Source organism: Sipha flava, unplaced genomic scaffold (genome assembly GCF_003268045.1).
Source record: "Sipha flava isolate LNK unplaced genomic scaffold, YSA_version1 126_pilon_pilon, whole genome shotgun sequence".
Lineage (NCBI taxonomy): Eukaryota > Metazoa > Arthropoda > Insecta > Hemiptera > Aphididae > Sipha > Sipha flava.
Window position 1 is genome coordinate 40,237 of NW_020271752.1, and position 27,323 is coordinate 67,559.

The window sequence follows — 27,323 nt, forward strand, 5'->3', positions numbered from 1 at the left end:
GCACGCACGCTCTCCCCGCGCACATATTTTCACCCGTTCCGCGGGTCCATCTCTACCACGGCACACGACACCGAACCCCGCGACATCACGTCGCCGTCTATACCGGTTTACCACCGCCACCGCATCGGTTCAGCCCGGGGTGCGCGTGCGCGTGCTCTCCGTTTCCCCGCGCGTACGCGCGCACGCGCGCGGGAGGTTAGCGGCGGTCGAGAGATCGGAGTGGGGGACGGGCGCTGAATATCGTACCGAAACGGCCACCCGTCGCAACCGAACGTCGTACACTGCACCGACCGCGGCCGTACCATTTGCTATCGAGACGACGGAGTTGCCGACCACGCACCACCACTCGTTCAGCGATCGACGAGACGCGATCCGAGTACTGTTGACGGCACTTCGCTGTTGTCGACGATACGGCGAATACATTCGCCGCGATGCAGTCCCAAACGCACCATGCAGCCACGGTCATACTGAAACTGGAGGACAACTCGGCCGCTGCGTCGGCCGGTAAGTCTCACGACGATTACACACGGTTCATAATAATAACCATAATGTATATATTGTTGTTATCTACGTCTACGACCCACTTCAGGCACGCCGACAACCGTTCCCGACGGCGGTGTTGTCGTTATTGACTGTTATCGTACAGTCGAGAAAAGGTCGATTCGTGAGTTCTATTTCGGTACCGAAAGTCTTTACGACGGAAATAGATGACGACGGCGCACCGTGAGAAGGTATACGGTCCGGTGGAGTGAGAGAGAATGAGAGAGTTCGTAGTGCGACGTCGTGATTGATCCGTGTTGATGATTATACTTGCTCATTTCACACGTTTCTACGTGCTACGTACGATAATCGTTTATTTCAAACCTCCGATTTTACTTTCTTGTACGGGTTTTTTCTTACATCGCATGTTGGGTACTTCGTGGCACGTTGTTTACCCATGCGTTCTCCGTACGTTCGTGATTTTTGTCGCCTCCGTCGTATTTTCTTGTGCTCGCGCTGTCGCCGTCATTTCGGCCCGGCTGTCGACGACGTTTCGCTATAAAATCTTATTTATTTCTGCCGTCGATTTCAGTCATTTTTGCCAGCCTATTCTGTACGGTCCTCGGTGTCACCATTCATTCGGCGGCCACCACCATGTTGATATTGAGTGCTCTCAGTCAGAATGAAACTTTGCTCCAAGACCAGTTTGGTTAGTACTTATCTATATGCATAACGCTTTTCTAGCGTTTATGATTATCGATTTTCGTCTACTTCAACACGTTTACTGGTTTTACTGTGTATATGTACACAATAGATGTCGGGGCACATCATCACTAGCACTAAGTCCTGGGTACATGCACCCATTTTGTTCTCATGTGTGACTTACCCTTACAGATGTTGGTTTCTCTTTACCAAACATTACTTGTATTGGCTTGATTTTCGAGTTCTAAAGGTAAGATATTTGGACAATGTTTTCCAAAATATTGATGATTGAGACTCTGTTGATGTACTTCATGTTGTGCTCAGCGGTCTGTGAATTATTCAGCTTGGGTTTTATTCAAAGTTAAAATTTATGATATTATTGCACTAATTTTTTAAAATTTTGTTTGAATTGTTTTAAACAGAAACTTGTGATTTTAATTTTATTTATTTAATGTATGCACTTTAAATGGGTAAATCATGCACTTATTAAATAAAAATATTACAGATTGTATTGGACATTTTTTTATCATACTTCTATATTTTTTGTAATAGTACAAGATGAATTGTACTAATTTGTACTATCCCTACCAATTATTTTTTGAAAAATATTAAAATTTTTAATAAATAGAATATTAATTCTCTCATACTACACAATAGTATAATAAATATTTCAAAATGTTAACATTAATACATAATATCGATACCTATATTTTATCACTTATAGATTTTCATTCTAGATGATTTGTTCTCAAAAGAACTTTTTAACTTTATTTACTAGGTGTTAGTAGTTAAATACTTTTATCTTTTGAAACTATTTTAAAACATTATGTAATTCATAAACTATAATTGGTGTTTACCTATCTAATTTTTTTTTTATAAAATATTTTAACTACATATGACACAATTAAGCATAATTTCAATAGAATTCATGAAACTCATAAAATTAGACCTTAATTTAAATTAAGGTACATTAATAATTTTTTAAATGTTAATTTCCTTCGATGACTTGAAAGATAACGTGTCTTTTCTAATTTTTCATTAATTTAATATGTATTGGTAAACTTATCTGTTTTATATATATATATATTACAGTACCAGTGAATCAGCTAGAAATTATTTTCATTATTATTGATCATTAATTTTTGGTTTCTATATAAAAGTTTTCATATTTTAGATGGGTCTGGCTGAATGTCATGTAGATGATTAATCGAAATTTCACTTTATTTAGTTTAGTGTACATAATATTGACAGTTAACTTTGTTTAACATAGGTTGTGTTAAGGTTGATGATTAAAATTTTTTCTCTGAAATACAAGCATTGAAGGTTTAATATTTTTCATTGGATGTTGAAACATAACGTGACAAGTAGTTCGGCAATCACCCATTAAAATATTAAGAATGGCTAACCAATTTTGAATAACGAATAGTTAACCATTTAGCCTTCCTATGTCCAGTAAAAATATAATCAAAAACTTTATAATTTTAAAGTTTTTACATGTTGAAAAATATTTACTAAATTGTTTTTTTTTTTGTTGCTTAATATGAAAAATAGATAGAAAGCTCCTTACCATACAAAAGCAGTGGCGTAGTAATGGTATGGCAAACTCTGCCTACCCCAGGGTCACAAAATTTTGCAAAAGTCATATTTTTATCCCATAATTAAATCGACATTTTTCCATTGTACTTTTTGGAATATGTATATGTTGTCTATTTGTACACACTAAGTATGAATTCAATGATCAAATTATGAAAATAGAATATTTAAATAAAAAATTTTATATGAAGAAATTATCGATGAATTAATTTGCCAGTCGGGAAGCGAGAAAAGCAAATTTTCAAAGTTTAAAATTAACACTGTAATAATAACTTATAAGTATAAATTGTTAACTTACAAATATTAGTAAAATTAAAGGTTAAAAATAATATGACATTAAATGTTAATTGGTTAAAAAGGTAACTTTTTCTAAGTTTTCCAGGGGTGCAGCCAGTCTTCCTATGTCACTGTATAAAACAAATGGATTACTTGACTGATATTATATTTATATGTACATATTTATTTATTATCTGTGTTTGAAGCCCATGCAATATTTTATATTCAAAATATTAGTAATATGAATCAGATTTTTATTATCTTATTATGGTATCTAATTATTAAAATACATCTACATTTTTAAATTCATTTCTGAAATTATTTAATTATTCTAACTTTAATTGCTGATTTTTATGTTTTAAGTGATAAGCTTATAAGACAATTTTCTGATTTATCTATAATTGTATTAATCATAATAAAAAAATTAAAAGAAAAAAATATATATTATTTTATAATTATTGAAAAGTCAGTTTTTTTATGATGAAAACTTCATATGTATTCCAAATATCAAAGTTCTAATCTAACTTAATTTTACTGTGATACCCATGACATCCTAAGCTGTAGAATACTATTCTATGTAAAATCATCAGTAATTGGAAATTGTCTGCTTCTATTAGAAAAGAAACCTTTATATAGCTTAATTACAATTACAAAGGGTATCATAATACATATTATGTACAGTACTAGCAGTAGTCATTGGCAACCCGAGCAAATAAACAAATATACGCCTCTCCATATAATTAGTAGTCGTTTTATTTTAAATCATTATCTAGTGCTCTTAATATCCAAATTCTAAATAAATAGCTACTAGCAATAATAATAATTCATATCTATGGATTAAATTATTATATACCTATCATGATAAATAATAGTCAATAGAATGGAAATAATATTAGAATTATACTCCTATAATTTTTTCAGTTTTAATATTATATCATTGAGGTGCCATAAGTGTAGGCTCAGGTCGCCCATCCCTATCATTAGCCCTGCATATGTAAACACAACTATTTTTTATCTACTGCCCCAATGTGTTTTTATATAAAATAGAATGTAGTTGTTAACTAATTATTTTATTTTGTATGTTTCTTAACATGGACTTATAATCAGAATCAGATACTTTGAATCTGAATGATTGTATATGTCAATTATAAATAGTTAGGTTAAGGTGAATACATACTAGTGCATTTAAATGTAATGTAACAGAGTTATTTTTCGCTCGTATGTTACATGTTATAAATGATCAGTTCTTATGTTTGGGTAGAGCATTACTCTGTATCAGTTATCTGCCAGTCAATCCATCAGTTAATCATCCTTTGTTTCTGTGTAACATTGTGTACAATATCTAATTTGCAAATAACTAGTGTAGCATAAATTTTAATTCATATTTTTTAAAAAAAAAAAGAATTGAAATAAGATGGTGTCAAACTAATTTAATTAAACCTAGGAACTTATTTAGTGGATTAGATTTATTACTGGAAATGAGTGGATAGTTCAGAAACGTCATTAGAATATTTTCTATTGATTTTGATTACTTATTATATTTTAAAACAAAATACTAATATCCAAAAACCTATTCTAATGCATGAAAGATTTATGTCATATTATAATTTTTTACAACTAGTGAATCATATAAAAGTTTGCAGAAAAAAATGTTTATTAAAATAAAGTTCAGTAGAGGCAGAACAATTTAGGCGATTTGCTGAAAGCAATTGGTTTAATTGGTTTACCATACTTACTGGTGGTGTATATGTAACTTTTGATATTCATCAAAATAATGATATTTTTGTGGAGCTAAGCACTGTTCACACTTCGTATTCAGTTAACACCTAAATGCTCCATTGTGTATCTGTCTTAAGGTATCAAACCATTAATTAAGATAGTTTTATGTTTTATTCAGAGTTTGTCATATATTTTACTATTTTAAGAATAATTTAAGGTTTAATTTTATTAATAATGCATATTTTTAGTTCTTATTAAATTACATTTAATTAAATCTGTTTAGGTAGATAATAAATTGCTAGTTATTATTATGTAGCAAGTATGCATTTTTCTATTTTTTTATTTTCTTGATCAAAATATATTCTATATAATTACTCAACTTTAATTTTTACTTACAGATACTTAAATTTATTTGGGTCATGGAATTGATTTATTTTATTTAAATTAAACTAGCTTAAAAGCTTTCATTTTTATATAGTATTTAAACTAAGAATTTATTACAATTAAACCTTCAAAACTTAAATCAGCCAGGGACAATTAAAAATAAAAATTATTTTACAGGAAAAATTGTATTTTATAATATAACGCTCAAAGACTATTTATTTTTATACTTATAATATAATTATTTAATTAAATTATTTTAAATATATTTAGAAATATATGAATATATAATTTTCATTCATTTCATTCATTAACATTTTGAAAAAATATTTTCTTTAGTTATAGTATACAAATTATGTTCAAGATTATTTTGGCTGTCGTATAGTATGCGGTCTACCGGTGAATTTACGAGTATAGTATGCAGTCTACCGGCGATTTATGAATATAGTATGCGGTCTACTGCAAATAAATAAATTAAAAATTATATCATAATATTAAAGTATAATTATTGTAACAGTAATAGTAAAAAATTAATAATTAAAAATTAGTTTGTCAGAAAAATTGTTGTCAATGAGTATAAATAAATATAATGTAATATGTTATACAAAAACTTCAGCCATATCTCTCAAAAATGCATTAAATAAATCTGATTTATTTATGCTACACCACCATGTTTCCAAGAGATATCTGCAATAATATGTATATAAATTCATAGCACTTTCAGACTTATTACATTCGGCATTTTCATTATTTGCCACAACATTTTTGCTAATAAAAAAATTTGTGGTTGATTAGTCACTACTAATAATTGAATAAAAATCTTTTGCCAACATATTGAATGTGTAAAATATAAATTGTGTCACGCAATAAATGACGTACTGAGCTATTGATCCCATACTTTTACAAAATGTCGAAATATTGTTATCTGTGTATAAGGCAATAAAAATAAAGTGTTGACCAAAGAAAAAGATTAAAGTGTAGGTATCTATTAAAAATAAACTTAAGCCTATGCAAAAACCGCAGGTAGACCGCATTCTACAACGCGTTTGCCGGTAAACTGCATACTATATGACAGCCACTATTTTTTTTTTTTGAAGAAGAAAAAACCTGTAATTTTTGTTGGTTTTTCATTTTTAGATGTGGATTTCCTGTATAATTTTTATTCGTATTGAACAAGAAAAAAATCTCAGAATTTCTGGTTCTCATATGTTTTTGCTTAATAATTGTAGAATATCTAATGCTTAAGGAAGAATAGTGATTATCATCTCTACATAAATCTTCTCTTACTATTATAATTTATTTGTTATATTTATATGTTGATGTATTTCAATAGTTTTAGTTTAAATTTCTAAATTATCAGAAATTATCCTATAAATTATGTAATGAAATATGAACCAAAGTTATTTTTAGTTGATTTTGTTTTATAGATAAATACATTTTCAGTATTATTCTATAAGTAATTTTAACATAAACCATTTATGCTGTATTCCTAATAATGTGAATGATGATAATTTTTGTCATGAATTTCAATTTTATAATTTGTATAATTTTCAACTTGATTCAGGATAAGAATTTATGTTTAATATTAATTTTAATCATTTTAATCACATGCTTCATTTAAACACTATTTAAATTATGAATACATCTAAGTTATGACTTATAGACTGTAATTTAATCTAAGTATATTTGCATATATTATTATGGCCTATTTGTTTCTCAATATATTTTATCATGTGGAGTATCTTGAAAATATGGGCAAAATAAAAGTATTAAGTATAAAATAAGTCAATAACTTACTAATGTTTTATTTTGTAGGTTTGTTAGAATTGGCACATAGAGAATACCAAGCTGGAGATTATGAAAGTTCTGAAAGACATTGTATGCAACTTTGGCGTCAAGAACCTAACAACACTGGTGTATTATTACTTTTGTCATCCATACATTTTCAATGCAGACGCTTAGATAAGTGAGTTTAAAACAATTTAAAACAATTGATTCATTTTTATATTTTCAATTTGTTTAATTTTTATTAGATCTGCTCAGTTTTCGTCATTGGCTATTAAACATAATCCTCTACTAGCTGAAGCATACAGTAATCTAGGAAATGTTTTCAAAGAACGTGGACAACTTCAAGATGCACTAGATAATTATCGTCATGCTGTACGTTTAAAGCCAGATTTCATTGATGGCTACATAAATCTGGCAGCTGCTCTTGTAGCTGCTGGTGATATGGAACAAGCGGTTCAAGCGTATGTTACAGCATTACAGTATAATCCTGTAAGTGTAAAAATATTATTAAAAATGTGGAGCCTAATACCTTAATAATTAATAATTGATTATAAATATCTATTTAGGAATTGTATTGTGTTCGAAGTGATCTTGGGAACTTGTTGAAGGCATTAGGCAGATTGGACGAGGCTAAGGTAAAGACAAATATTAATTGTGTTGATTAATTAATTTTTCAGGTGTTCTGTTGTAGATCGGTCACTGATAAAAATAGAATACATTTTTTGAATTATAATTTGTTTATTAACATCTCAAGACCGCTATTGGAATTCATCTATTGCGCGCATATTACTGAATTTTTTGAAACAAATGATTGAATGCATTTTGCTTATGGTAGCTTTATTATTCTTCATCAATTGGTTCAAGAATTTCAGTATTAATATTAAAATAATTTTATTCCGTAAACAATTGTGTATTTTTTTGGTTGTTTGCGGAATTTCAGTTGTCAATCATTATGTATGTTTTTATTTATTTAAATGTAATTTTTTTAGAATATTTCTTTATGCTATTAATGCAATTAAAAACAAAAAGTATAATTTTAAATAAAAAAGTTTTGAAAACATACATTCTGATTCAATTGACTTGCGCTGCGCTTGCCTATTTTTACGTACGCGCGGAAAAGAATTAAATGTTTTATTTAAAAAAAAAAGTACATTATTCGGTATACATACGTTTGTATATTTGTATTACTAACATTATAATTATTGTATGATTCATTAAAAATAATTTGACAGTTTAATGTTTAAAAAACATTTTAATTGGTAATATTTATTATTATGTAAATCACTAATTTTTTTAATAAGAGCATTTGATTCTTTTTATTGTATTCTGTGAATACAAATTATAACACTAGTTTGCAATATTTAATAAGTTTTTTGTTTCATTTAAATCCAGTAGTTTATGATTATTACTATAATTAAGTAAAAATTATTGAGACAAATGATAAATTAAGTGTTGAAAACTATGTGTTTTTGTTGTTGAATATCCAATAGCTGTCTTTTAATTTTGATAAAAGTAATTTTTATCTAGTACTTAAAAGCAAAGTAAAATTTAATGTAATAAAATTATTGTAAAGCAATTCATTTAAATGTTGTATTATTATCAATAGTAATTAAAGTAAAAGAATTAGAATTATTTTATTTATAGATCTCATTATAAGTATTCAATTTATTTTCTGAAATGTATAACAATATAAAAATTCATAATTTCATTGTATATATTCTATTATAATATATAAAATATTGGTATAAGTTATGAAAAACCAAATTATATATTTTAAAACTAGTTTCCTATTTGCTTTACAATTTAAATAATTATTTATAACTTTGATTCATCTAACTGATGAGATTTCATTAAAAGTTTTCAATGCGCCGATCTACAACAAAAAGTTATCAACATCTTTTTGACTTCATTTCAAATATTTTCATTATTTTCATCTTTTATCTATTTTCCTATGTTTTCTTTCCTTAAATTGTTTTCCATATTATTTTCCTGGTTTCAAAAAGCGATGGACAACTCTGAGTTCCTTGATATAAATGGTGAGTAATTAAAAAAAAATCATTTCCATTTTCTCGATCTGGGAATTTTATCATCTACTAGTGAAGTAAATATTTGGCTATTTAACTTAATTATCTTTAATATTTTATATTAAATTAGTTCTTATGAATAACTAGGTTCTATTAGTTGCCGAAAAATATAGAAGTAAAAGTTTTTGATCGAGAAAGTATTCTTTCAGGGTTGTATTTACGATTTTTATCTAAAAGCCAACATTAAAGTTAACTTTAACAGTATCCTCCATTTTAAAACTATTAAAATAGTTTTCTATTTGAATACAGTCCTGAACTAATACATAACTATTAAATTAAATTTTATTATCACGTTCGAAAAATAATATACAAATCTAAATCTTCTTTTATTCTTAATCAAATAAATAATTATTTCGTGAAAAGAACACTAGACTCTCTTTTTATTTATATGAAAAATTCGTGCATACTAATATCATTCGGATTTTTTTTTACTTTTCAGGTACCATCCATCAATTTTTCTAGGTCCATGATACGAAAAATGTTGTGTGTTTAGTTGATGAGGATGTACGGCGAGTGTGTTCCTATTTCCTGAATAGCTACCACATACATTAATAGGTACTAAGTAATTCACATCTCTTTAAATCAAATTTTGTAAACGGGAAATTTTCTCCAAAAGTACTAAATTTATTGGTAACCACTCGCCTCACACTCTCGTAACAATGATCATCTCAACGGTGTGATTGCTGGTTCACACAAAAAAAAAAAAAGGCTGAATGTTTTTTTTTTTAATATATCATAATTCTCTGATTACTTCTTTGAGAAAATTATGATATTTTCAAATATTATGATAGTATTACATTATTAATATGACTAATATTAATATTTGTGTCATTCATGATTTTCTTCAATTGAAGTGGGCAAATATACTAGGTGTTAGGATTTTTTTTCTTAACAAGTGCATTTTTTGTTTTTGTTTATAGGAATGTGTCAAGGGAAGCGAAGTTAATGACGAAGCATGCGCGCTAGTGTACATTTTCTCTCCTAACACTTCTATTGTGTTAAAAAAAAAAGAATAAAGTATGGCTTGAGCGCGTTTAGGTCCCATTATTAACATAGTACGATTATAAAAATATAAATATTTTTTGATCGTGTTATGTTGCTGCGTAATTGCGCGTACTGTCTGTTGGCTGTTAAAATGATTATAAATGCTCCCTTTCCCATTTGTTTAATTAAATTTATAAACAAACTAAATTCATTATAAATTAGTTTTTCACTTCAAATTATTTTAGCAGCCTTTATAGACAATTATAGTCTTGGTTTAGACTTGCATATTACATGTTTTCTTCTGCGCTTTCCCAACTATTTAAAAACTTTTTGGAGAGGAATTTGTACATAACACTTTTTTCATTCTGTTTTCCGTTTACACTTAAACTATAAGACACAGCTATTACTGTTTATTAATTATTATTTAATTTGTTCCTTTCCTTAAATTTCCTGTGGATTCCTTCTACATTTTATATTTACAGTCTTGCTATTTGAAAGCTATCGAAACTCGACCAGACTTTGCTGTTGCTTGGAGTAATCTAGGATGTGTATTCAACTCCTTAAATGAGATATGGTTAGCTATCCATCATTTTGAAAAAGCTGTTGCTTTGGATCCAAACTTTTTGGATGCGTATATCAATCTTGGGAATGTATTAAAGGAGTCAAGAATATTTGATCGGTAAGTAATGTTAATTTTATTTACTGATTACATAATTTAAATAAAATATGTGTTGACATTTCAATTCCCTAAGTTTATAAAAATTTAAAAAGTATTGGAAAAAATACTTATATTTATCAAACTTATATGAATGGTAGTTATTCATGTTACTCATATTCTTTTTATTATTAATATTTTTATCAATTTTGTAATTTGAAGACTAATATAAAACAATGAAAAAATTTAAGTCAGTAGTTTAAATGAAATAATTTATAGGGGAATAGTTAGTATTTATTTCAGGGGATCAAGGAATATTTACCTCTTTGAAAAAGAAATTTATATTCGCTGAAAAATTGTATTTATTTATTAATTATTTTCTCCTATAGCATATCGCATATCATATAACCCTTCTCCTGAAAATTTACGGGATAGAAGGTCTGAAATAAATACTGGGCATAGTGTTGCAGCACCCTATTAAATTGTTCTTTCCATGTTCAGCATTACTAATGTGTTGAGGATTACTCTGGAATTTATCAATAAAACTATAATTATCTATAATTATAATTATTATTATGTAACTATTATTATGTTTAATGTATATGATTGGACCATGCCCATTTAAAAAATTAAATTAATAAATGTTCTTCTTTTTGTTTTAACACAAAACTTTATGTTCTTCAAAACACGTTTTCTAAAAAATAGTCAATTTATTTTTACCTATTTAAATGAATGTAAAATAATTATAGTGTAGGATTTAATGGAATTATTTGAAAATATAATTATTTATTCTAATTAATTCTAACCCTTCAATTAATGTTAAGTATTAAATTTGACTTTAAATTGAATATGATAGGAAAAATTTAAAAATATTATTTTGCTGAACAATGAATGTTTTTGTTTTGTATTGATTTAGAACGTTAGCATTGGTAGTTAATGCCATTTACGATTAGGGAATATTATTATAGTTGTTTAGTAATTGATCAAGAGTTAGACATTGGAGCAAGAACCTAGTAAAAATGTTCGGATTGAAAAATAAAACTTTGGATTCACGGAAAATCATATAAAAATATTAATTTTTTTTTAATATTATAGTTTTTACAGTTTTCTAATTGAATCTTTCTAATTCACAAATAACTTTAAGTACTTATGTTTACATACATACATTTAATTTTGTTGATGCTCGATATGTAAATTAAAAATTAATAATAATAATTTATATTAGGTTCATGAATATTATAATACATAATTAACAAAATAATAAATTTAACCTCATAAGAATAGAATATAAAGAGAATCAAAGGCCGTTAAAGTATATAATACCTTAAGTGTAATTAAAAAGAAAAAAATCATAGTTTTTTATTATTAAAAATATATTTTTATATTTTTATAGAGAATCTTATTAAATACCAATAGTTTCATTGAATTTTTATCAAAATAATTTTTGTAGAATTATCCATAAATTATTTAGGTAATAATTTCAAATAGTCAAAATTTAGTGAAATATGCAGCAATACATTTTTGCTTTGAAGATGCATGTTTTATGAAATGAGTTACTATATAACAATAGTTTTAATATTAAAATTTGCTAATACTTAAATTTTTGGTGATTTATCCAATTAGTCATGTTTGGACATAGATTTTTACTTATTTTAAATTTATTTTTATAAATGCTATCTATTTTACTATGGTTTCTGAAATTAATTTTAAAAAATCTCTTTTATTGTTTACTCTATTTATGTTACAAAAATTACAAAGTTGGAAATTTTATTTTTTCAACTCATAAATCTTATAAAATATACTGTTAATGTAAATATATTATTTTTAATGTATGCATTTTGGTAACCACTATTGAACATTTGCCCGTTGCCATAGTTACTTATACTCGACCCCAAATCTAAAGCTTTTGATATAATGCTGTTGACTAGAAATCATTCCAATTTTATCAGTTATTAAAATTATATATTATATTGGTACTTGGTATGCATTTTGTATTTATTATAACCTATTGACTTATAATTTATAAATTATTCATGTATGAGGATACATTCTTATAATAAATGAAATCACAGTACAAAAAAATTGTTATGAAGTCTTGAAAATCCCATATTAAATTATTTTATGTTTATGTTACATAATTTTCATAAATATTAAGTTTATTTGTTGTGCCAATCACCAAGTTGTTTTATATCCACGTACATTTATTAATATTGAATATAGCTACAATCAAAAAGTAATTAGTAAGGTTAGAACAAGAGATTTTCTTTTGTTTGTAGTTATTAAATTAAAAATTCTATTCATTTAAATACATTTATAGCAAAGTAAGTTTACCTTTGCTCTTATTTTTATTTCAGAGTTGTATTTATTTTTTCAAGTTTATTCAATTATTTTTTTATTTTTATATTGACATATTTTGTCAATGAAAATTATTATTTTACTGCTTCTGTTAGAAAAATGTATCTTCATAGTTTATGATTATTTAATGTACATATTTGTTTTTTTGCTTATCCTTATAAATTATTAGGATAATTACAGTGTCTAAAATTCTCTTATATTTATGTAAATTATTTGTTGTAACTCATACAAATACTTCTACGTAGTTTACTGTGACTTCTCTTATCTGTTTAGGTAGGTAACCTTTATATTTAAAATTAAAATAAACATCTTTGGTTAATATTGGAAAAGAATAATCATATTTCATTTTTAACTTATAATTAAAAATATCGATGTGTTAAATTATTATTGAAGACCGTATATATATATATATATATATGTGTGTGTGTACTTCTTGGATTATTTGCCATGATACTGCAATAGTAAAACTTTTAAGGTCACCACACAATGCCGCGGTGGTGGTGGCGATTTTTATCCAGTATAAACATAATATATTTATATATTACATACAATAATTGTATAGTTACTTTATTAATTCCTATGTCATTGATAAATTGACGATTTATCTATATCAGTGGTTCTCAACCAGTGTGTCGCGGCACAATACTGTGCCGCGAGATCGACTTGGTGTGCCGTGAAAAATGTCTGATATTTGAAAATACCAATTGATGAAACTATGACAGTTAAATGTCAATTAATTGTGCAGATAAGACGATACATATGTAGGTAAACTGTATGGTTTTAACCCAGCTGGATATTATAGCGTTTAGCCAAAATTTTTGTTGTTGTCAAGTGGATGAGTGTACCGCGAAAACTTGTGATGTATAATGGTGTGCCGTGAACAAAAAAAGGTTGAGGACCTCTGATCTATATAGTAAGTTAATAGGTACTATATTAAGTACTTATACTATTGTACATATCATATTCATTATATGTATAATATATATAAGACAATTGAAAATACCGCTGATCTGTGGCGGTAAAATCGAGCATCAGGGGCGTCATTTCAATATTTGATAGGGTAGGGCATAATAATGACTGGCCCTATAACTAACACTTTTAATTTTATATAAAAAAAAGGCGCTCGCTCCGCTCGCTAGCTAGTCAAATTTTTATTTTGTACGCAGTACACAGTACACACTAAGTAAAATCAAATTCAAAATGAAAAATTCAACATTCGTTGGTCATTTCGTTATTGATAACGAACATTTACAATGCTATGCTCTTATCAGTCATATCTCTGTCATAGTTACATTACATTATACTGGTTACCACGCAAGGTTTATAGATATTATCTATAAACCTTGGTTACCACGGTTCACGACGTCAATAGCTGATCTTTTTATCGTGGTTTTTAAACTTTATCGTTGAGATAACGAATATAGTTCCATAGAATAGAATAATAAATAATAATAATAACGTATTAATTAATATATTATTATGATATACCATAAATTTATATTTTTGTATTATGTAGTATATTCTAGAATAGTCAGTAGATTTAAGATTATATTGATTATTATAGAAAACCCGGCCCGCTTAGACCCGGCCTCCGGCCCATTTTGCTACTTTAAAATCTAGGGTCGGGCAAATGCATACTCCTGCCCCTCCCCCCCAAATGACGCCCCTGTCGAGCATGCTGCAGTTTTTATAAATATCGCAGCGGCAATATTTTACCGCGGCCGAATTACCGCAGCAGTGTGCGGACTCTCATTATAATAAGTGTGTACAAATTTAACGCCACCACGGTAGTGTGTGGGGACCTTTATTATTCTTCTTCAAATATAGTAACTTTAATAAACACCAGTTCATAAAATAGCTCTTAATGGTGAAGTAGGTATGAATTATTATTGTATTTCTATTTTACAACATAAATATCAGCCTAATGGTCAAGGATCAAAAGATAAATTATTTTAGTAAAAACATGAATTTTTGCTATATTACTTATTTCGAGGAGGATATGTCAAGTTCTGTAAAGCATATGTAATTCCTGTGATTACGTTTCGATAAAAACTTCGTTTAAATTAAATTAGTAAATGTCCAATTTATTTAATTTGTTACAGATAAGTATTATTTTTAGAATTTTTAATCAAATCTACATAGTAAGATATAATTAACTACTGAATTTCAATACTTTTTTAATTAAATTTCAACTACTAAACGTTAGTTCAAACTTTATGAAATAACTTGAAATTAAACTTTAATTAATTTGGTAATTTTGTAATCCTTACGTTGGCATTTTATTAAAAAAAAATTGTTTTCGAAACATTAATTATTGTTTTTTAAGACTAATATAGTTATGGTGTATGATGCACACGATAACAATTTAAATTGTAATTACGATTGTTATGCCTATATTTACTCAAATATTTCTCACTTATAAATACTTAGTAGCATTTTAAACCTGGTTGAATTGTAGTAATTCTGTAAATGTTATACGACAGTATTTCGGTTTAATAATGTAAACAAATTCCATTATACTTAATAATTCCAGGCATATATCCATTATCTTTTGTATAATCCAACAATAATACATCTGTATACGAAAACATTTCCCGGTACCATTTTTGATACGGTTTATTTTGTCAACAGCGGTAGAATTCCGTTATTATTATTACAACACTATTACTATTACTGTTGTTTTACTGATGGTAGCTTACTAGAACATAAAAGCACCCCACCTCGTCAAACGCGTTGTATAGGTGACGGGTGGAAAAAGGTAGTCCTCGTGTAGGTTGTTTTAATATATATATATGTATATAGTAGTAGTAATGACAGAACACTGCCATCGCGTACGCCATTGCTTTTCGCATCAACGCACATCCAAGACATTTTTCCTTTCTAACAAATGACGACACTTTCTTGTATGTATAAATGTGTTTATTAAACCCGCGTGACTGCTGCTGATACATTATACACGCGCGTGTGTGTGTGTGTATCTTGAGGGTTTTGCCTATTTCGAGATAATAATCGGAAGGTGAGGCGTTGAATACTACGAAACGAACCGAGGGATGTTGGTGGGCGGACGGGCGAGCAGGCGAGGCAAAGGAAAATCCCTAGGTACCCTTCCTCCCTCACGGCAACGGGTTTATTCTGTTTTTTCGCCCGTGCGATGTAGTAATATGTACATTTCGTTGTACCGACGTAACGTCGTCGTCATGGCGACGAAAACGGTGGTTGCGTCGGCTTATGCTGCAGCTAATACTAGCAGCAGCGGCATGGCGCCACCGTCGCTCCGATGAAGCCTGTTGCTCCACGGCTCGGTGTACGTAGTAGTACGTATCTATAGTCGTGTCGCGCGTGTCGCCGCGGCGACGACCGTGGACCGACGACGGGGCTGTCCATCGCGGCCGAGAAAAATATATCGATAAACACGTCGAGCTCTCTACGCGGGAATCCGTTGCGCGTGATAAAAAATAAAAATACCCTCGCACGTGTTCCGTTACGGGATGGTGGGCACCTCGGATGGCCAAAAAAAAAAAAAAAAATTCATCCTTCGGGGCCCCGTTCGCGACGATGACGTCGGCTCGTCGTGTAACAACATCATCTGATCGTTGTGCGTCGCGGCGCGAAAGTCGCTTGCCAAACGGCCAGCTGCGGCGGAAAACCTACTCGCTAATATTCTCGTCGCGTGTGAGCGGATGCCACCGCGTGCGTTCTGCACACCGCCGTGTACGACACTTGCTCGCGTTCTGATCACGTACCGCACCCCGTCATGGACTATCAGTGCATCGTGGTGTACACCATTATAACGATATTGCCCCCGGACGAGCAGCGCAGGTACGAAGAGTCGCTGTTGGCGCTCCGTGATCCGGCCGACGGATGTTTGGGCGTCGTTAAACGATGGATGAAAAGGTATATTATTGTACTCGGCGCGCTAATGTTGTTGCTGGAACTCGACATTTTTCCAATCTAAAATTCAGTCATTATTCAAATGCTCGTAGGTACGGGCCACGAGGATCTCCTTACAACGTTTTGTTTCTCGTTTTCTGTAGCTCCTTGGATCATTTAAATTGGTACATCTCGAATTTTCTAACTGTTGATGATCGTATAATTGTTTGAGGAGTGCATGTTAACTATTTTTCTCATAAAATCCGATGGTTTAAGTATACGTATGTTAAGTGCATAACCTCTGTCTAAATGTAAGCAATTACTTATACCTCGTATAATTTTTATTAGCGGAGACAACATTTGTAATTGTAGTTTGTTATAAATATTTGAAGTACCTTTTTATTTTTCAAGTTTTTAAAAGCCAATTCCCGTTAAAGCGCTTATATGAATATTATATATTCTACGGTAGTCGTCGCTTTGCAGTGTGTTGAGTGTGGACCGTGATAGTAATACACATGTATCCTTTTGGTGCAGGAGAGAAGACGGGCGACAGTGACGCATTGCGTTCGGTTAGAAAACCAAAATTTTTTTTGTTGCAACTATTTCGTCTCGTGAAAAATCCGTTCGATGTCGATATTGTGTTTATCAAGCGAACAGTATATTATTGGAATTTTCATTATTTGCCACTTATTCTCAAAATAGAACAAAATTGATTTCATTTTAAAACGTTTCCTTCCATCAGTCGACAAGGGTGACACACGGTTCTTACAAAAAAAGCACAAAATAATACACTCTTCTGCCCTTTCATAGTGACTAATATACTTACGATGACGAAAGTTCGTCTCAAGGGGATTACAAAAGTGCGTAGTGGTGACATTAACGATTGCCGCCGGTGGTTATCTTCAGACATTCGTGTTTATGTCACGGTTTTCAAATAATTTCAACACGCAGCGTATTGTTCACCGCCGCCGGCGTAGCAGTTATATATTATTTGAAAACAATAATTTTCGATATTAATTTTCTTTTCGCAAAGTTCATTTATTTATATCAAAACGAATCTCACGAATCTCGCTGTTATCGCTCCTGCATATAGTGTACCCTAGTGGGACGCTTGCGGCTGTTTTTCATATAACTTGCGATTAATAGATTAAAACTAATAATATAAAGCAACACGTTAACTCTTTAGTGGCAGTTTAGTTAACTGTTTTATTCATAACGTACTAGAATGCAGGATCAGAAGTTACAAAAATTTTATGAATTAATAATTATATATATATATATAATTATTAATATATATATATACATAAGTATAATGCAAATTTAGTTGTGTCTCAATGTAATGTTTTGAATTTTGCCAATTTAGCTTTTGGACGTCCGCCAATATATTGTCTAAATATAACGTTTTTGGAAAACGCTCTATCGTTTTTTATGAAGTATAAATATGATGGTTAATGTTTATGAGGACAAGGTTAAGTTATATCCTATGTATCTTATATGTACGGACAAATCACAAAACTTTCATTTATTACTAAGTGAATATTTATTTAAGATATTTAATGTGTGTCTGTATAATATGATGATCAAAAATATATTTTTATTTGAATGCATATTATAAAGATATTTTCGTAATTTTTATTTTTATTATCAATTATTTTTTATAGTCTTAACGTTTCACGCGTTGCTCATGCTTGGTTTTTCTTCTTCTTTTGACGATTCGTGCAATTTTAAATTTAGTTTAACAAACACTGACCGGTATATTTTTAAGCAACATGGAATCAAATAATGCTGTAAAGAAACGGTCAGCTTGTATATTTAGGATTTCTTTTATAAATATTTTCATTCCTTTTTTTATACAATATACTCCTGTAAACTTTGAAACTTCTACGTACTATATCAAATATAATTTTAAATTTCCCATTTTTTTTTATTTTTTATTTTTTTTTTATGAAAGTATAAAAAATCTTCACAGAACTCTAATCAATAGGTTTCCATGTAAAAAGAAACTTAAATATTCACAAATTCGTAACATTGCCATAAAGTGGTTCGTGCTTTTCATCGATAGCGTGGTTTTTGAGTTACACAAAAACGTTTTAACTCTTAATATACTTACCCGTAATGTTGAACAAACCATCTGTACTGTAATCTATATATTATTATTGCTTCGCGTTTCTTTATCTTTCTACTAATTTAAATTTACTTAAGTATTTTTTTGATTAGATGGATTTAGATTAAAAGTATAATCCTTTTTAATCCCATTTTTGAAAATGTAATATTTTAAGTAGCTTTATATGGTTATGTAATTTATATTGAAGATATGTAAGTACATTAGCTAAATCAAATCGTTCATATTATTAAATTTATTGCATTTAGAATGTGTACTAAAAATAATGTCAGTGCATTATTTTTAAAATATATTTTATTAAATTATTATAATTTTAATAATATATTTCGTTATTATGATTATGTTTTACGATAAAGTAGTTAACTTTAATTTTATTTAGGTGTTAAAAAATGGTCTTAAAATATAATAAACATTAATTTAATAATAAAAATAAGACGATTTCGTAAACCATTGATAAAATATAATTTTAATAAATTAGTTTGTCATGTCAGTCATAAATAACCAATATTTTAAATTTTTCAAATGTCACTGATGCTTATGAAACCACTTATTGAAGTTTTGATAGAAAAATATTGACCAATTTTCGAAGTAACAAAACGTTAACAAAGTAATTCATGGGGAGAGGAACAAATACCTATTTCTTCCAATATAGACAATAAAAGTATATTTATATATATATTTCTTGTTAATTCTTACTGACAACTTCTGAAGTATTTTTTAAATTATTTTATATTATGTTTGAACAAAGTGTTTGAATACGTATTAAATTAAAGTATTCATTAATTATAACTCTTTTATATTCTAAACATAATTTATCAGGGGCGTATATAGATTTACTTCTCTGGGGGGGGGGGGGGGGGACTCAAATTTTTTATTTAATACAGGTTCAAAATGTATAAGTAAAATTGTTGGTAATATTTAAATCAGGTGAATCCTTAATATTTGTAGTTCTTTTTTTTAACATCTGTTTGTGTTTTGAAAGTTATGTTTGTATCTAATTTGATTTTTCACTAAGTATGGACTTGACAATTAGCCCAATTCAGTATTTACAGCCACGCGTAATTTGATTTCGTTATAAAATGATCCACATTAAAAAAATTTGAAATGTATATCTCACATATAATCAATTCCTCAAATACTGATTCAAGGGGGGCAACCCCCCCTCGCCACCCCTGAAAACGCCCGTGTAATTTATTGGATTATGATATTAATTTACTTGCTACAAATTATAATGTCTTAGATTAATTTAAAAATGTTATTAAGTTTTGTATTTTAGGTCATCGTTCTTTGATTTGTTTTATTTTACATTATTACTCATCAATTTGTCTTTGTAAATACATTGTTGTTAATATTAATTAATGTTTAAAATACTTAAATCAAATAAAATGTTTATTTTCTATTTATTTATTTTTTACGGTTTTCATTATATAAATTATTATTTCTAATTTTTTATAGGATGTAATTTAATATTCCAACAACTGAATATTTTTGAAGAAATTATATTATTATCATAATTCATATTTTGGTACAAATATTATTATTTTGCTAAAAAAAATTATTGAAAAAATTAATTTAATATAAACCCTATGTACATTTATATTAGTTAACTACTCTTTATAAATCATACTCCAAGTTGATTAGTCTATTTGTGTATATTCATTTCGCAACTCAGTTAATTTAATCAATTTCTGCCGTAAGTAATAAATTATATTCAGGCATATTTGATGTTATATTATTCAGTGAAGATGTTAGATGTATCTGTATAATATTTTTGTCACGCATCATTGATTATTAAGTAAGTTGTCATAAAAACAATTATAAAAGTACATCATTGTTAAACAATTCTTTAAAAAATGTTCTTAATATTTTTTACAGTACATGAGTTCTTTTTGGTATAGAAAGTAGTTGACAAGTCAGCCATTTTATTTCTTAAAATTACATTGTTCTCAATCAGTTTATTGGTATATTAATACTTATGCGGTTGGTTGGTTGAAGTTTAATTTATTTTTAAATTCACCTTTAGGAATATTTTGTTGATAGTGTATTGTATTCGAGATTATTGACTAACACATAAACGAAACATGCACGTTCCTGTCTACGAATTTGTTTAACTACATTTAAGTGTATTAGGTTAGGTGGTACGCACCGTTACCAGCTTTGCAAATTAAACTTTATGTCGTGTCTTAGCAAAATTTGACAGGATTTATATTGTACGTTAATCACTAGGGCAGGGTAGCTTGTGTTAAATTTAACCTCGGTAATAAATGTTACAGACGACAGTACACGCATTAATCATAAAACGATTACAAAAAAATTGTTTATATTTTGCCTAATCCACTCTAGTTATGAATATTCAATGATGAAATTGATGTATTCAACAAGATAAGAATTGGTATAATGCTTTTGTAATTTTAGAGGCATTTTAAATAATATTACTTAGTTCTGAAAGCTTTGTAATTCAAAGTTTTTTTATTGATAGAGTGAGGTTTTGGATTGATTTTCTCATACGAAAAATAGACGACCTTTTTATTTTCATACTCGTATTTTCATATGAAGTGTAATTTTTAAGTTGTTATCTACGTTTTTCCAAATTGATATCTTTGAATAATTAATGATTTCTAAATTAAAAAATGTGCAATTTAAATTTATGATACCACTATTTATTTTTAGATTAGAAATATATTTAACTTGTTTAATTATTCCCATATTTTTCATGTATTTATTTTATGTGTATAAACATATTAATTATTTATAAGATGCCAAGTTAATATTTGTTTTTAAGTTTTTATTTTTAAAACAATTTGAACTTTTTAATTCTATTTTTTAATTTTTAATAGTTAACATTTGTATTTAAAAATATCAATCGTGTATTAAATAAAAAAAAGTAAAAAAATTTGAATGGTAAAAATATACACAATGTATACTTTGTGGAAAATAGATAATATAAGAAATATATAAGTTCTACTTCCTTGGTTAGAAATAACCAAAAAAATGATAAAAGTTATTAAATAATAAATAAATCACTAATTATTATATGTTTAATAATATTACTTATTTAAGCTTTTAAAAAATATGTATAAATGTATATAAAACTTGCGTTAGCATGTAAAATCTTGAAATAAAATGTCAAGTTTGAATTTTGGATCCAAAAACTCCAGTAATGCCCTAAACAATGAAGAAAATTACTTTAAAATTAAAAAATGCAAAAAAATGCAAAATAAATTTTCTTATTCTCATTTAAAAGTATATGTTGCACATTTGTGATCAGACTAGCATTGTAACATAGCCACCTCTGGAAAAAAAAATTAAAAGTATATCGAAATCCCAGCCTTAATTATTACTATGTAAAAAAAAAAAAAAATGTTTCCTATTTCTAAAAAATATTTATTAATATTTAAATTATTGATAATTAAAAATTAAAATAAAATATTTTATTATATTATATAATTATATGTGTTCAACATATTAAAAAAAAAAAATGTCAAATTTATGTTAAAAAAACATTAATTTAAAAATTATTTTTTTTTTTTTGTTTCAGGTCAGTATCTGCTTATCTTCGGGCATTGGCATTGAGCCCAAATAATGCTGTTGTACATGGAAATTTGGCTTGTGTTTATTACGAACAAGGGTAAGTATTATTTTGAATTATTATTTTAAATTTAGTATTTATGTTTTTCTTGAAAACAACATTTATTTATTTTTCTTTTTTTTTCTTTTTCAGTCTCATTGATTTGGCAATTGATACCTATCGCCGTGCAATAGAATTACAACCCAATTTTCCTGATGCATACTGCAATTTGGCAAATGCTTTAAAAGAAAAAGGCCAAGTAAATAAGATTTTTTTTAATTCTGTAGTTTTAATTACTATAATAATAATTATAATTACAGGTAACTGATGCTGAAGAGTGTTATAACACAGCATTGAAATTATGTCCTACACACGCAGATTCTCTAAACAATTTGGCAAATATAAAACGCGAACAGGGTCATATAGAAGAAGCAACTCGACTATATTTGAAAGCTTTAGAAGTATTTCCAGAATTTGCTGCTGCTCATTCCAATTTGGCTTCTGTTCTTCAACAACAAGGCAAATTAACAGAAGCTTTAAACCATTATCAAGAAGCTATTCGTATTCAACCAACATTTGCAGATGCTTACTCAAACATGGGAAACACTCTCAAAGAAATGCAAGATATACCGAACGCTTTACAATGTTATTCAAGAGCTATACAGATAAACCCAGCATTTGCTGATGCTCACAGTAATTTGGCTTCTATTCACAAGGATTCTGGAAATATACCAGAAGCTATTGCTTCTTATAGAACTGCTTTGAGACTAAAACCAGACTTCCCTGATGCTTATTGCAATCTTGCACATTGTTTACAAATTGTGTGTGACTGGACTGATTATGAACCACGTATGAAAAAATTGGTTAGCATTGTTGCTGAACAACTGGAGAAAAATCGTCTACCTTCTGTCCATCCTCATCACTCTATGCTGTATCCATTATCTCATAATTTTAGAAAGGCAATTGCTGGACGTCACGCTGCATTGTGTTTGGAAAAAATTCAAGTTTTGCATAAACCTCCTTACAATTACGTTAAAGATTTAGCTCCTGGCAACCGCTTACGAATTGGATATGTTTCATCAGATTTTGGTAATCATCCTACATCACATTTAATGCAATCAATACCAGGTTTGCATAACAAAGACAAAGTTGAAATATTCTGTTATGCTTTATCTGCGGATGATAACACTACATTCAGATCCAAAATTGCTAGGGAAGCAGAACATTTCATAGATTTATCAACTGTTAGTACCGTTAAAGCATCAAATCTTAAGAAATTGTTAATTATATTAAATGTAAATATTCTCATTTTGTGTTACAGATTCCTTGTAATGGAAAAGCTGCTGATAAAATAAATAGTGATGGTATACATATTTTGGTAAATTTGAATGGATACACTAAAGGTGCTAGAAATGAAATATTTGCATTGCGTCCTGCTCCAATACAAGTAAATAATTAACTTAGTATTATTAAATTAAAAAGTTAAATCAATAAACATTTGTTATTTCTGTGTTCATAATTGTACTTAATTCATTTTTAATTTTTAGGTAATGTGGCTTGGATATCCAGGTACCAGTGGAGCTCCTTTTATGGATTACTTAATTACCGATAGGGTTACATCACCAATCGAACTTGCAGCTCAGTATAGTGAAAAATTAGCTTATATGCCTCATACATATTTTATTGGCGATCACAGACAAATGTTTCCTCACTTGTGCGAAAGAATTATTTTATCTGACATACTGGCCTGCAATAAAAATGTTGCTGATAATGTAGCTGTCATAAATGCTACAGACTTATCTCCAATTATTGAAAACACTAATATTAAAGAAATTAAACAAGTTATTGTTTCTGAAATTGCTGATTCTAAATTGACTAGACCGGTTGAGGTTAATTTTAAAGTAGCTGAATTACCAACTACTACACATATTGAGGTAATAACATTTAAAAATAAATTTTTAATTTTCAAATTATTTCTAGTCCTATAGTTTTATTTTTTTTTTAGACTATGATTGCTTCTGGACAGATTCAAACTTCAGTAAATGGAGTTGTAGTACAAAATGGATTGGCAACAAATCAAACCAATAACAAAGCAGCTACTGGAGAAGAAGTGCCAAAGAATATTGTTATTACTACACGTCAACAGTATGGTTTACCAGAAGAGGCAGTGGTTTTTTGTAATTTTAATCAATTATACAAAATAGATCCCAATACTCTTACTATGTGGGTCAATGTAAGAAGAAATTAATTTTTATTATGCGTTTAATCTACTTTTGTACTTATATAAACTTCTGAATTAAGATATTGAAAGCAGTTCCCAATTCTGTATTATGGTTGCTACGTTTCCCAGCGGTTGGTGAAACTCATATTCTTAATACTGCTGCTAATTTGGGTATTGGGCCTGGCCGTATATTATTCAGTAATGTTGCGGCTAAAGAAGAACATGTACGTAGAGGACAATTGGCTGATGTATGTTTGGATACTCCTCTTTGTAATGGTCATACTACTAGTATGGATGTATTGTGGACAGGCACACCTGTAGTTACCCTACCAGGTATTTACAAATTTTTAGTTTTATTGAACGTATTATGATGTGTCATGTATTTTAGGAGAAACATTAGCATCCAGAGTAGCTGCATCACAATTGGCAGCACTTGGATGCCCTGAACTCATTGCTAGGAATAGAGAAGAATATCAAGACATCGCTATTAGATTGGGAACTGATAAAGAATAGTATGTATTTATTTTTAAATATATATTATTAATTTTTTAGTATTTATTTTTTATTTTAATTTATATAATTATACTAGCTGTCCCGACACGGCGTTGCCCGCGTATTAGTTGGTTTTTTAGCATGTATAAATTTTTAAACTGTATAAATAAAAATAACAAACAAAACTCGAGACGGCGCGATTAACTTCAAGCCAAACCAAAATATGAGAATGAGGTAAACCTCGCTTTTGCCACTCAATAAAATACAGCCAGCAACGTGTGTTACCAAAAACTGAATATTTTACGATTAAATTAATTAAAGATTTTAACTTTTGTTTAAACACACGTGTAACGATATCGTGACGATGTATTGATTGTTGGCCTGGTAATAACAAACTTTTTATTTCTTCCCAATTTGGATTACACGTAAATGTAACAAACAAATCAGGTCGACCGTAATGACGTACATAAGTCATCGCATCTTGTATGTATTCCTGCATGCTCCGTGGACTGCCGATGTAGCTTGAAGGTAAAATACATGCAGTTCCGATGTCATTGGCGTTTAAATTTTCATTGATGTTTCCGGTGATAGAAATACACCGAAATACACCATGCAATTATACACATTTATTAAAAAGTTAATTAAAATATTTAAAATATTAAAAAATTTGAAAAAAAACTATCCTATATTTTAAGTTGGACCAAATTACACACGGTGTAAAAAATTTCATCAAAATCGGTCCAGTAGTTTCGGAGATTATCGCGAACATACATCGTGACACGAAATTTTTATATATATAGATATTATATATATATATATATATATATATACGTATATTTGTATTTATTTTTCAGTTTGAAAACTATGAGAGCAGAAGTCTGGCGAGCACGGTGTGAAAGTCCATTGTTCAATTGTTCAATTTATGCAAATGATTTGGAAAGGCTGTATAGGGCAATGTGGGATAAGAACCAACGTGGTGAAAAACCTGATCACATCCTTTCATTAGAAAATTATTAAACTTTTTGTGAGTATAGATACTATTTGAATTGGAGTGATTCAATATAGTGTTTTTTATTTTTGTCTATATACTTAAAAAATGGTGCAAGGTGTGAACTGAAATTTAGGATTGAAATCTATTAAATTACATTAATATTTAAATATTTTGATAATAATTTAAAATGAAATTGGCATTAAGATTTTTAAATATCATTGTATACATTATAAAAAAAGAATCTGTGATTATCATTATAATACTGATGCGAGAATTGGATTGATTCCATATGACATTATCTATAACCAATATGAGATAAAATTAACAATATCCACTATGTCCAGTGCTCTTTTATCTAAATGTATATGTCTAATTTATTCATATAGATTTGTTAAAAACTGTTATAGATAGAGAGTAGAAGTTTCATTCAATTTTTATGATAGAAAACCAGATAACTTTATTCTTGGTGAGCGTAATAGGTATTGTAAGCCGGAAACAATATTTTAATTTTATTAATTATAACTTAAATTGAGCTTATGATGTTATTTATATGAAATTTCATCTGATGATAAAAATTATTCACATTTTTAAACTAATTGTTGAAGGTACATTAAATTTAGGATGTACAGATGATGTTAATCATTATAAATAATTTTTATACATTGCTGTAAGTGGAATGATAACAAAACAATTGCATACAAAATATTAAATTTTTATTGTATGTATAATAAATATATAAATGTTTTAAATAAGTAAATATAGAATTATGATATTTATTATTCAATTTATTGTTTAAACATTTAAAAGTAGTTAAAAGTAATGGTTATATTTCATCAGTATTAAGTTTATACAAGTTAATTATTAATGTACATTATATAACTTATTTATTTTTTCATTGTTTACTGTTTCTTTATATTCTAAACCTATTTTTTTAACACCGTTCAATAGGTTAAAAAAAATAAAAAATATACTAAATAAAAATAAATTTTTTGATTCAAAATCAAGAGTAATTACTAATAGTGAAATGATAAAATGTTGATTA

The 27,323-nt window shown here is 28.4% G+C and overlaps 1 protein-coding gene across 2 annotated transcripts; it reads left to right on the forward strand.

The window, feature by feature from the left end:
- The first annotated feature begins 237 nt into the window (after positions 1–237).
- LOC112694288 (UDP-N-acetylglucosamine--peptide N-acetylglucosaminyltransferase 110 kDa subunit) lies at positions 238–26,314 on the forward strand. Of its 2 annotated transcripts, XM_025569713.1 has the most exons (15): positions 238–504; positions 1,073–1,189; positions 6,967–7,117; positions 7,185–7,428; positions 7,506–7,574; positions 10,490–10,686; positions 22,548–22,637; positions 22,731–22,836; positions 22,898–23,821; positions 23,899–24,024; positions 24,125–24,511; positions 24,583–24,810; positions 24,879–25,131; positions 25,187–25,310; positions 26,145–26,314. In XM_025569713.1, the coding sequence occupies exons 1-15, from the start codon at positions 432–434 to the stop codon at positions 26,305–26,307; spliced, it is 3,252 nt and encodes a 1,083-aa protein (XP_025425498.1). In that variant the 5' UTR covers positions 238–431; the 3' UTR covers positions 26,308–26,314. The 2 variants fall into 2 exon arrangements, with proteins under 2 accessions (XP_025425498.1, XP_025425499.1); XM_025569714.1 differs by lacking the exon at positions 1,073–1,189 and having other exon boundaries at positions 239–504.
- The last annotated feature ends 1,009 nt before the right edge of the window (positions 26,315–27,323 follow it).